The 13,463-nt window shown below is 37.4% G+C and overlaps 1 protein-coding gene across 12 annotated transcripts in view; it reads left to right on the top strand.

The window, feature by feature from the left end:
• The window catches only part of DENND1A (DENN domain containing 1A), a 544,832-nt gene that overhangs the window by 123,205 nt on the left and 408,164 nt on the right, over positions 1 to 13,463 (top strand). For all 12 annotated transcript variants that reach the window (XR_638101.3, XM_031654873.1, XM_031654868.1 and 9 more), the window contains one exon: positions 13,095 to 13,138. Coding sequence is in view for 11 of the 12 variants with exons in the window: in XM_031654873.1 (XP_031510733.1) it covers positions 13,095 to 13,138 (44 nt within the window). In the remaining variant the exon portion in view is untranslated. The remainder of the gene's footprint in view (positions 1 to 13,094; positions 13,139 to 13,463) is intronic.

Below are 13,463 nucleotides of genomic sequence, written 5' to 3'. Positions count from 1 at the left end.
CCAACTCTACTAATAATTCAAAAATTAGCTGGGCGTGGCGGCGGGTGCCTGTAATCCCAACTACTTGGGAGGCTGAGGCAGAAGAATCGCTTGAACCCAGGAGGCAGAGGTTGCAGTGAGCTGAGATCACGCCATTACACTCCAGGTTGGGTGACAGAGTGAGACTCTGTCTCAAAAAAAAAAAAAAAAAAGTATAAATTACCTTCAGGCTATGTGTATAAGGTATATATGAAATATAAATTTTGCATTTAGACTTGGGGCCCATCCCCAAGATATCTCATTATGTATATGAAATGTTACAAAATCTGAAAAAAATCTGAAAAAACACTTCTAGTCCCAAGCATTTTGAAAAAAAGAAGATACTCAACCTGTATATAGTATGTTGCATGGTGAAATGCACTGAAGAGAAACATAACCCAGGAAAATGGAATGAGGAATGGTGAGGATAGGAAAATTATAAATTTAAATAAGGTGGTTGGGGAAGGCCTCATTGGGAAACTAACTTGTGAATAAAGTCTGATAGCACATACCTTATTCCTTGATATTTTATCAGACAGAGTGAATTGTCAGGATATAGGCCATGAAGTGGAAGCATGGCATGTGTGTTTCAGGAGCAGCAAGCAGACGGGAACAAAGTTAGGAGAGGAGAGTTAGGAAGTGAGTGCAGAGGTATGCTGGTGAAGGGAGGACGTTATAGAGGAGGCCCTGAATTGAGTTTTACAGGATTCCTCTAGCTGCTATTTGAGAACGGACTACAGGAAATTGGAACCAGAAGCAGGAAGACCTGTTAGGAGGCTATTGGTAGTTAATCCAGGTGGAAAATGATGGTGGCTTAAATCAGGGTGGTAGTGGTGGAGATGGAGTGAAATGGTCAGAATTTGAATATATTTTGAAGGTTTAGTTGGCAGGAGTGGCTGATACGTTGGCTCTGGGATGTGAGAGAAAGATCAGGAGTTCTGTTTTGGATATGTTAAATTTGAGATGTCAAGTGGAGATGTTGAGTAGACAGTTAGATAAATGAGTCTGGAATTGGAAGAGATAGGAGCTGGAGAAATAAATGTAAAGTTAATAGTGCATATTTGAAGTGATGGGACTGAAAGAGGACCAGCAAAGGAAAGAAAGTTAAGTCCAAAGACTGAGTTCTGGGGCTCTTCAATAGGGAGAGATCAACAAGGAGCCTGCAGAAGCCAGTGAGGCAGGAGAGTGGGATGCTCTAGAAGCCTCCTGAAGAAAGAAAGTGACTCCAGGAGTGTATTAGTCCATTTTCACACTACTAATAAAGACACACCTGAGACTGGGCAATTTACAAAAGAAAGAGGTTAATGAGACTTACAGTTCCACATGCCTGGGGAGGCCTCACAATCATGGTAGAAGGCAAGGAGGAACAAGTCACATATTACATGGATGGCAGCAGGCAAAAACAGAGTTTGTGCACAGAAATTCCCATTTTTAAAACCATGAGATCTCATGAGACTCACTCACTATCAGGAGAACAGCACAGGAAAGACCCACCCCTATAAATCAATCACCTTCCTCCGGGTTCCTCCCATAACACATGGGAACTGTGGGAGTTAACAATTCAAGATGAGATTTGGGTGGGGACACAGCCAAACTATATCAAGGAGGAAGCAATCATGGGTGCGAAATGGTGCTTGTAGATCAAGACTAAAGATTGATAATTGATGTTACCAGTGAAAGAAGGTCATTGGTGTGGCTGTTGGTATGTGAGTAGTTTCGGAGAAGTGGTGAGATGAAAGCTTGGTTGTCATGGGTCCATGAGAGTAGGAGGAGACAGGAGACAAAGTGGTGACTGTGAGTATAGACACTGTTTCAAAGAATATAGCTAAAAAGAAAAGGAGAAAAATGGGGTGGTAACTGTTGGAAAGTGGGCTTGACCTTTTAAAAAATATCTGTAGAAATAACAGCATGTTTCTATGCTGATGGGAAAGATCCTATAGAGAGGTAAAATGAATAAAACAGGAGGATTGGTAGAGCTCTGTCTGAGTTGGAAAGAGTGGATGGGATCCTCCTTCACGAGTGGACAAAGGACCTTTGCAAGGGGCACATGTAATAAGACGAAGGCAGAGTCTGTGGGGCAGAGGTGGTGGGAGAATAGAGGTGGTGATAGGGCTTGTGGGAGTTCTCTGCTGATTCCTCTGTTTTCTCAGGGAAGTGGCAAGTAAGGGAATGAGTGGCAATTGAGGTTGGAGAAGGTTTGAGGTTGGAGGGAAGAGGAGAAAGTATAAAATAGTCGCCAGGAGACAGAGAAAGTGAATGAAGGAAAAAGTGGTATAATTACTGAGTTGCATTAAAGCCCACAGTTAATAACCACAGATTTAAGGTGAGATTAGTCAGCATAGCTGTGTGTTTTTGTCCAGCCACATGCCTTAAACTATAAGGTGTCAGAGTTTCCAAGTAGACATGGAACAGTTATGAAAATGGACCCCCTCTGAGCTATATGGGTGCAGGCGGATAGTTGGATTTAACAAGGACTGGAGTTTGCCAAGAGAGGATAACAAAGAGGCACAAGTCAGTTGAGAATGTGTTTAAAGGAACAGTTATAACAATAGAATTTAAGCTATGTAAGGAGAATGGTGTAGACCTGAGGTGGATAAAAGGCAGTGAAAAGGGCTGAGCACGGTGGCTCATGCCTGTAATCCCAGCACTTTGGGAGGCTGAGGTGGGCGGATCACCTGAGGTTGGGAGTTAGAAACCAGCCTGTCCAACATAGAGAGACCCCGACTCTACTAAAAGTACAAAATTAGCCAGGCGTGATGGCACATGATTGTAATCCCAGCTACTCGGGCGACTGAGGCAGGAGAATCGCTTGAACCCGGGAGGCAGAGGTTGCGGTGAGCCTAGATTGTGCCATTGAACTCCAGCCTGGGCAAGAAGCGTGAAACTCTGTTTCCAAAAAAAAAAAAAAAAAAAAAAGGGCAATGGAAACATGGATAGAGTATATGCTCCTGTGGGATAGAAGAAGGAAGAGTGCTACAGGGGATGAATGGAAACAGAGGAAGTGGATCATGGTTGGAGACTGAGATGCTTGAAACTTGCGATTGCTACAGGGGTTTCAGTTATTGGTAGTGGTAGAGTTTAGGGTGTGACCGTAGGAGTAGAGGGTGAGATTGTTGGGGGGAGTGGCCTAGGAATCAAGAGTTCCGGGATTTGGAAGGATCATCTGTGTGAATAGTAACATCGGGAAGACTGTGGTGGGAGTGGTGGTAGAGTCAGTGGCAATGCAGTATGACCCACAAGATTCAAGGATGAGGAATAACCCTGGAATTAGTAGGTGACAACAAAGCAGAGTGGTGATTGTGGCAGTGTTGGTGGTGGTAGGGAGGAGGGCATGGTCTGGTGACCAGAAGTAAAAATCTAGGGTTTTGGAGAGTAAGGAAGGTGAATGGCCTGTAAGTGACTCTAATGAACAGAGGCTGTCTCTCCCACCTCCAGGCCAGTGGGAGGAGAAGGTAGGGAAGAAACATCCAACTCTTCAAAGGACCCCAGAGGAAGCGAGCATTCAGTTGCAGTAAGAAGATAAAAATGTAAAGGGAGCTTAGAAGAGGTTGCACGTTTTGCTTTTGGCTGACCAGGAGTGCCCAAAGCAAGTTAGTTTCGTGAGTTGGAGAGCCATGGACATGAGTGTGCCAGTTTTGCTGTTCCTGTGGCAACCTCATTAAAAATTCAGTGCACTTTTGATGGAGGACATAGTTCTTTGTCTTTTGAATTTTTAAAAAGTGTTGGTATGATTGACTGTTAATTCATATAAGAATATACAATTGGCCACATTTATGAGTGATGCCCAAGTGCATCTTTTGAAAGATTTGGATAGTGGGAAGATGAGAAAGGTGAACAGAACATGTCAAGTTTTACGGGAAAGTTAAATGACTAAGCTGGCCAGGTCTAGAGATTTATATTTCAGACACAGAGATGAAATGGGCTGGGTTGGTCTTAATGTCTGCACTGAGGATTGTAGGCTGTTATGATAGCTTTCCTACCTAAAGGTCTTAAACCATTAAAAATGGTAAAGGTCCCCAAAAATTTAATGTAGAATTATTACATGATACAGTAATTTGACTTGTGGATATATATGCAAAAGAAGTGAAAGCAGGACTTGAATAGACATTTGTACACACATGTTCATAGCAGCATTATTCACAATAGCCAGAAGGTGGAAATAACCCATATGTCCATTGATGGAATGATAAACAATGTGATATCTACATACAACGGAATGTTACTCATTTGTAAAAAGGAAGGAAATTCTGACACATGTGATATCATGAATGAACCCTGAAGATATTATGCTAAGTGATTTCACTTATATCAGGTAACTAGAGTAGTCAAATTCATAGAGACAGAAAGTAGATTGGTGGTTGCCAGGGGCTGGGAGAAGGGGATAATGAAGAGTTGGTGTTTAATGGGTTCCAGGTTTCTGTTGGGGAATATGAGAAATTTCTGGAAATGGATAGTGGTGATTGTGGCACAACAATGTGAATGTACTTAATGTCACAACATGGTACTTAAAGATGGTCAAAATAGTAAATCGTGTGTATATTTTACAACAACAAAAGTCTCAAAGGACATAGACACTGCTTCTCTAATGGTACAGATAAGGGCTAGGCAGCAGTGGCTTGTTCCCTGGAAGCAGGGTGGAGTGGGGAAGGCAGGGTTTTGGTATAAGGAAGGCTCTGTTTGATGGGTATGTGCTTCCCCTGCAGAGATGTCCGCGTTGTCTCTCCTGTATGAATGGGAACTCCAGCACTGGGGTTCTCATTGTGGTTTAGAGGTACTCGGGAACATGTTTTCTTAAGTAGGAAGACATTTTCTCTGTGTTCTTATTTACTCTATTTGTTTAGCAAATTTTTTTTCATAGATGAGATAAGGATAACTCTAGCCTTCAAAATCATTCTAAGTTTTTCGTATGAATTCATCTTTTAAATATTGTATTTACTAGTGGAATAGAGTGCTAGTTACTTTGGAGTCATTTTATTTATATCCTGAACTTGGCAAAGGACTATAAGTAAAGAAATTGGAAAGCTCTCATTCATAATCTGCTAAGGCCTATTTCATGACAGCATGTTGTAGTTATTTGTCCAGATGTATTCTTATTGTTGAGTCACAGTAATGACTAGAAGACAGATCAACAGGAGGACGTAAATAAATAAAGCCAAAAAGGAAAGCCAGTGTTGGATTCTTTGGAGCCTGATGGATTCAGGCTGAATCCCAGCTCTGTTACTTAACTCTGTGAATTTGTTCATTGTGAGCCTCACTCTTCTTATTTATGAAATAGAGAACTTCTACTTACCTGGAAGAGTCATTATGATTAAATAGGATAATAAATGAAGCCACCTATGGCAATGGTTGGTATACCTAAGCATTCAATAAGAGGTTGCTGGTAGTATTATAATTGTTACTGCAAAAATGTTTAGTGGGACTCTGTTTCTGAAACCCAGTATGCAAACTTAGAAAGCAAAAGAATTAGCAGAACGGTCCTTCAATTTATACAGATTCACCTCAGGGTTTCTGTAAATCTGGGAGAGTCCCTAGTGTATTTGATGTTTACAGATCATTAGCAAAACAGATGCCAGGAGGCAAATAAACTGTAGCTTAAGGATTTTGGAACTACTGACAATGTAGAGAAAATCAGTTTCTGATAAAGTTATAATGTTTCTAAGTAAGCAGTAGAAGGCAATGGGAAATTTTTAATTGGGTTTATAAAAGTTTATTTCAGGAACACATGTATTTCCAATTTGAGGCACACCTATACATCTGTAGTCATCGAATTTATAGTGCTTGCTTATTTCTCCATTGGGGTTAATAATATAACAACAACTAATATTTATTGTGTGCTTACGACATGCCAGTGTGATCTTTAGGAAGTCTGTAGCATTCAAAGGCTTGTTTTCATTTGGATGTTTGGAAATTGGCCTTTTATCCACTTGGAGACACAGGGTGTTTAATGAGTTTTTTTTGTTCTATTAATTCTGTTACACTCCAAATATTTGTTCGGTATTTATAACAGTTAAGACATTTTGTAGGAGACAAAGTTAAGTAAGACATGGAACTTGGCCTCACAACAGACCTATTCACTATATTGTATATGCTTCAGAAGTGTATCATGGGATGAGCCCTGATCTAGTCCCGGACTCTACCCCGGCTCTACTACTTCTTCGTGGAACCTTTTTCTGCTCCCTTAGGACAAGGCCAGATGCCCCTGTGCTAACTAATTCCTAGTATCACACTTACCAAGCCCCGTGGTACTTGCTTGTTTAATTCTCTGTGTTCTCCATTAGGGCTAGACTGTAAACTCCTGGAGGGTGAGGACTGTGGCTTATTGATCAGCACGGTCAGCCACAGCAGAGCATTTGTTCTACAAGTGACTACTAATTTTCTAACTTTGGACAAGTGATAACCTATTGCTTTCTTTAACTATGATAAAATTGATTTGATTGTCTCTATAGCATAGCTTTGTCAGGAAGGTAAAATCAGAAATTTTCTATAAAATGCCTATCACGGTGCCTGGCAAATAGTGGGTGTTCCATCAATAGTTTTTTATATTTGAGTAAATAAGTTATCTCTTTTCACCAAATTTGACAGATACGATATATCTATTTATGAAGACCATATGGAGTGATGTCATATTTGTAATACATAAAGGGCACAGCTGTCGTTTAGGCAAAGTATAAAGTAATTATTCATACTGGCATAAAAATGTGACACTTCAGGTTACTCATTCAAAAAAGTGGGATAAAATGAATCCTAACTCATAGAGAAATTACATGGAAGCCTGAGATTATAATCATCAAAAAACCTCATCTATAATTATCTATCAACTTGATAGATTTTAGGAATTGTTTCCAATAATTTTGAAGTAATTTTTAAGAATTCCAAATATTTAAATTTAAGTAATAATGAAAGTTGAAAACTAAGATATTCAGTAGAGAAAAAGGTAAATGTAAGTGAACATATCCTTTTTATTTATTTTTTATTTATTTATTTATTTTTGCCTCCAGCATACCCTACCCTTCCTTTTGCATTTTAAAGCTCCCTTTGGAATTTCACTTATGTTTGAGTTTTGGATTCACGTAGCATAAATTTGGTTAAAGATCAGACTTATATTCCTTTTGTAGATGAAGTTATGAAAAATATTTCAAACTATCAGTAAGTAGTGGCTTTTGCTAGTTAAAATCCTTCCGTATTCTTCGGAAAGAAAGATGAAACTCCTAGATTTTACTGTATAATGTCAATGGACTCATTATTTGTACAACAGCTGATGCATTTAGGACTTGTTGATTCACTTAATTGGTAACTGTACTACATTCATAACTTCAACAACTGAAAACAATAGGTCAGTGTCTGCTGTTTATGCATAAATAGTCACATCGGAGCAGGATATGTCTGAAAGGCAGAATATGTTAGTCTGAGGAGGAATCTGGCATGTGAATGGCTCCATTGCTTGCCATACTGAGGTGGGTTTTTGCTCTTTCCTTAAATAATGTTATTTGTGTTTTTATTATGGATATTGATGGTTAACTGTTCCCATGTTACCAGGCTGGCCGCTGTGAAATTGCATTTGATTATATTTTAAATGCCAGTGTTGGGGGAAAATGCTAGACTAGACTCATGGTTAAAAATTGGGATGATTTAAAGTTTTTATGTCTTACAGCCTTCATGTGCTAAAGCAAAAAGTTATACCTAGAATAGATTTTTTTTGAGTAACAAATTTCATTTGTACATGGAATCCAAATAAATGTTCATTTATAGTACTTCAAAATGATTTTTTTCTCTAATTTGTGAATTGCATGTCTTTCAAATTTTAGAGTCAGATCTGCATTTTAGAATCAATATTTTTTGGAAAAGACTGATTTTTAATTAAAAAAATTTAAAAGGAAAAACAACCTAAACCTTTATGTTTCATTGTCAAAAAAAGGAAAACATGCTGGTGATTTTTAAACTCTATAAAACATTTCAAACATTCTTTTCAAAAATATATTATTTGTAACAAGTAAATTTTAACAATCAAACAATATAATTTACTAGAATAATTATGTTTAGTTATTACAAAATGCTAACCTAATGAGTCAGGTATTTTACAATGTAAAATAAATGAAGCTGAGTTTTTGTAGCTTTAGTAAGTTTACTAATGTCCTTGAAATGCTATATTTAATGCAGTCCAGTTTGCGGTCATCTTATCAAGAAACTTTAATTTTGTGTAATACAAACAAATTTTCTTTTTGAGGATTAAAAGAAAGCTTATTTCTGAGTGTATTTAGGGGAGAATTTGAGCTTGTTCTCAAACTATACAACTTCTTAGACTATTTTCTGAAAGTCTACATTTTTAGTGTATAAAATTTGGAAATGTCATTAGTGAAAGAGCAGTGTAGTGGACTGTTATCCTGTTTGCAGCATATTCCCATCTTCTCATCTGGAAAATTAAATCTGATTACAGCTTGGATTAACATTTATGGTTGTGGGGAGAGGAAGATAGTATCTTAAACTCCATGAAATTGAACAATGAGATTATATGGTTTATAGCTGATGTTAAAGTCCTACTTCTTTAAAGGGCAGATTTTGTAATTGAAAGCTTTAAATATGTTCAATATTTTGTCTCTTATTGACTGAAATATCCTAGAGATAATGATTGGGTAAATTCAGCGGGCATTAAATGTAATGTTTTCTGCCTTGAAATCCTAACATGTTAAAAGTGAAAGCAGTGTAGATTCCCGTGTTAACTGCTACATTTGCAGCTTCTCTTAAATTTCCTAGAAGAGGTCCTATTATAGGAGATAATGGCTTTTGGTTAGTATGCAGTTGTTATGTGTTTTGACCAAAATGAAGTCGGTGTATTTTTTAATCAGTTTAAAAATATGTCATGACTCTTTAAATGAAGTCATTGGTATGACAAAGGGAAACAGGAAAATAATTTGGTAAGGTGTGTGTGTGTGTGTACACATACGAGTTACCAATGTACAAATGAGCCCTCATACATAACCACAGCACTTTTATGAATTATTTTGCATTTCTGTTGTAAAAGATCTGTCTACCACGTTTTCTAGGAACTTTAAGCCTAAGGCAGAACTCAGGGTTTTTGGAGCCTGTGTAAAATAATTTATAGCACCTTTCCAGTAAGTCTTGCCCACACTCTTATTCTATTAATTAAACATTCTGTGGCAATCTGGTATATCTTAAAGATTTAAAAGTATGTATAGGAGAAGACTGGAAAACATAGACTGTTGAGGTGGAAGCAGATTAGCCTTTCTTAAAAGAAAAACTGTTAGACATGTTTGTTTAGGAGATCAGTTTTTTCCTGCTGTGAAGACATAGCTTTTTAAGCATGGTCATGTTCTGTGCCTGAGTGAGATTGTGCTTTTGGGAGTCCTATACTGTGAAATGTGTGTGTTTAAATATGGAAATGCTTCAGTGAAAGTGATGCACACGTTTCTGTGGGGGTCAGCCTCTTTGATGGCCATGGTGCTGTGACATCACAATGACATGATATGAAACCTTGTCTGAGAGCCACCTGCCTCTTTGGTTAAGAGATGCATGGACTTTATTAGAGTGTACGTATTATTAGCAAGATTTTTAAATACAATATTTTTTTCGTGTTGAAAAGTATTTTCCTGGGAGTTGATGACATTGATTTTTTTAAGTTTGTAAGTTATCTATTGCCTAAAGTAGAAGAAAGTTGTTGAGAGAAAAGGATAAGGAAAGAAGGGTGTGCTATGTACCACTAGATTCTTAATTTTCTGTCAGCGGGACAATTCTTGGGGAAAAAGCTTGACATACGCTGATTACTCTATTCTTACTGCCAATTGCCTAAGCAAATTATGTTACTTTCTTCTGTGGTAGTACTCTTCCCTGCAGATTTTTGTGTTGAAAGTTAGCTGTTTGGTGACACTACATTTGATGGTGAGCTTATGAATGTGAGAAGGTGTTTTGGAACATAAGCAATTATAGCATTGAATGGCGGATAAAGAAATAGATATATAAATATTAGACCGATGCAGTTTTCCAGTGTATGTTATTTTCCATATAAAGATATAGAACATTTCATAAAATGTTCCCAGACCATTTAAAACTCAAAGAAATGCAGCTGACGCAATGAAATACATAGAGTACTTGTAAAAACATACAGACACGCAAGTGGATTGCTGCCAGACAGAAAATTTAAAGGCGGTTTGCTTAACTGCAGGGTGCTAGGTTTTGTACATGTGCCATGCTGAAACTGTTAGTAGGGCGGGTGTTGTGTTGCTTGAGAAAAGCAGATTGTATTTGGACCTTTTTAACTCAGATGTTTCCAATGTCGATATTTTGGTGACATTATGGCATTGCGATTGACTCAATGTGAAAAAAGATTTCAGCCTCCTGTGTTAAATAGACATTTTAAGAAAATTCAAATAAATTATTTGCAGTTTTTGTGTTAATCTTTCCAAAATGGCTTTCGTAGTTTTATGAACTATCGGACTGAATCTTCTAGCTGATTGAATGGAACTTTATAGGTTGACTTGGTTTTAAAAAGCATTGCTTTTCTTCCTTTCTTTCAAAAAATGTATTATATTGCTTTGGTGAATGTTAAAGACCTATGAAGTTTGTTTTTTTGTAAATGTTAGAGGCCTTAATGAAAAGAAACCAAAAGTCGTATGCTTGAATCATAGTAGCTAATAATGCATGTATTATCTTGGAACGTTATTCTGTTAAAACCTGGTAATTTCATTTTAGAGAGTCTTAGGGCAATTGAAGGAATTTAATTGATGGTGTTTATGTTGCTTTCCATTGAGGCAGTATTTGGAATAATACAGTTTGAATGGCCTCCTTTTTGGCATTCCGTGGTCATCTTTATCTTCAATGTGTTAAGATAGGTTGATTTTTTTTTTCTTTTCATTGATTTTCCCATGCTTTTTTCAATTCTATGTTGTATATGTTAATAAAAAATATTTTTATATGAATTTTTTTGTTATGATTTCTTATTAATATAGTTGACTGAAAAGATTTAAGAACCATCTGCCACCTGTGAATAAGAATGGTATTTTTAAAAATTGAAGAATATACTACAAATTTTGGTTTCAGACATATAGTCTTTCACAAAAAGGTGATAGAAAAGTAATCTTTGGTTTTGTTTTCATGGGTATTTTGTAGTTCCCAAGAAGCACAAATTACTGCAAGAAAGAGGGCATGATAGTAACGATTGGCATGAGAGTAATTTTTGTATGAAGTTTGGTAGTTAAAGAATAAGTGTTAAACCACATATCAATTGGAAGAAAAAGAATAAGCCTTAGATGATTTAGTGGCTTTCCCAACCTCTGTTTTATTATGTCCCTCAGTGGCTTAGAGCTGCATTTTTTGGGTCTCTGGACCAAATTTTAAGTTATTTATGTATGTTTTAGAAATTATAGCCACTGCCCTCTTTTTTAGGCCCCTTGTTCCCTTTGTTCACCCCCTTTTCCCCTCACTGCACACTGGTAGAGGATTGTTGGGCAGCAGGCTGCCCCTTTGTCTCCTGCTGGTGAATTCTTCACTGCTGGCCTAGTCCTTTTCCTGCCACACTCTTGGTGCCCGCTGGCCTCCTCTCTCACAAGGGCTGAGTCCTTGAGCAGTTTCAGTCCTTGGGGCCAAAGACGGGTCAAGTGAAGAAGCTGCTGCCTACCAGGGAAGCCCTGAATTGGTACTGCAGGGGCATTACTCCAGAGTTCTCTAGTTGGTCTAGACACGTCGATTCCTTCCCAGTAGTTGAAGATGAGGGTGAAGAAAGAAATTGATTCCCAGCTTTTAAGCCAACCAAAAGACACGTAAAGATTTGAAATCACTTGCAGATAGTTTCAACTTTTTGGCACCACTCAACAACAAAAGCAGGAATATTCAAAAGGTTTTGGTGTAACCTTTTGAATATTCCTGCTTTTGTTGTTAGTCTTGGGTTTTAAAAAATAATACACATTGGCTGTAATGACTTGAAAACTGGTATTTCTAGGATCCTAGTAGTTTGTGAATAGGCCCTTAGTTTTTTCCCTTCTTGATTATTCACTGCAGAAATGGACTGCAGTGAACTTTTACATGGATTCACTTTCACAGGGATGTAAATTAGTGTTTTAGTGTTGTATTTAAAGGTAGCCATGGGTAGCATATATCGTGATCACTGTCAGACGGGAGACCCTCAAATCTGTGATTTTCCATAAGCCTCTGAATTGATATATGATTTCTCAAATAGATATTATTCTGACCTCTGATCACTTTCCTTAACATGTCTCCAAGGAATCAGATCTTTTCCTTATTAGAAATGATTGAATGTTTTCCTAATCGATAGTAAATGGAATGCTAATAGCTCTTAATTTTTTCACTTCTGTATTGACTTACAGAAGATGGCATTGAATCATCTTGCTTATGATTTAAGAATAAAGTGATCTCTTTAGTAACTCCATTTTAAATAGGTGGTCATAAAAGGTATTTTCCCCTGTGTATTTGTATAGTTTCTGAGCAAGTTTGATTATGTTAGCTGGAACATAATTTTTTCATGATATTTTGTTTATACTGACAAGCCAAAAGCATTGGTTCTCTTTTGAAGAAAACTTCCATCTAGTTTTATCTGCCTTTTCATAAGAGTGTATAAGCATTTTGAGAAGGATAGATTTCATTTATTAAAGCAATGAGTTTTGCATTTATTCCTTGAAAAAATTCTCTCACTCCCCCTTTCTCCCCAGTCTGAACCAGTGCTTAAGGTGGTTTATCAAGCCCACATCTGTAACTATGCAAAGGAGGCTTCTGATTAGAGAAGAAAAGTCAAGCAGGTTTAAGACTCGTTTTCTCTGGAAAAATATATTGAGGGCAATTTGCAGCTGGCAAGATTTTTGCATTAGGTAATAGTCTAAAGTTAACAGTAGCATCAGGTCTTTAAAATTTTTCTTTTTTATATTTCTGGAGGAGGGTAATGGGAGTGCCTTGCCGAGTCCTTCCTTGTGCTCATCAACATAGCAGCCTCAGCTGCCCCCCTTGGATCCCCTGCCAGGGCTGCTATCATCTTCTGATCAAATATTAATGTGTGATCCTCTGCTTGCTCACTAATCCAAAGCCAATTAATATTATCTGTCAATTATTTACAGATCCTGAGGTGCAGAGGCAATTCCCGGAGGACTACAGTGACCAGGTTCGGAATGCGTAATTAATTTTTTACATGACAAAATTTATTTCAGAGTTGTTCAACATATTATTACTGTTCTTTTTACTGAAAGAGATAAATGAATTTTTAGAAGGGAAGAAAAGCAGTAATTAGGAACCAAAGACAAAAACTAAAATGTATTGAAGTAGGACGGAAAATATTGGTGCTAGATTTGGGGTGTTACCTTTGGGGAGAAAATGAACACAAAATAAGGAAGAAAACCTATCAGAAATTATACTCTTCACTTTGAGGTATGCTACAGTCTGCACTTCATTAGGAAATCCTTTTTGGATTGCCTGTGAACTTTTAAAAA

Source organism: Papio anubis, chromosome 13 (genome assembly GCF_008728515.1).
Source record: "Papio anubis isolate 15944 chromosome 13, Panubis1.0, whole genome shotgun sequence".
NCBI classification, from domain to species: domain Eukaryota; kingdom Metazoa; phylum Chordata; class Mammalia; order Primates; family Cercopithecidae; genus Papio; species Papio anubis.
The sequence above is the reverse complement of the archived record's forward strand: the minus strand, read 5'-3'. Positions and strand labels throughout refer to the sequence as shown.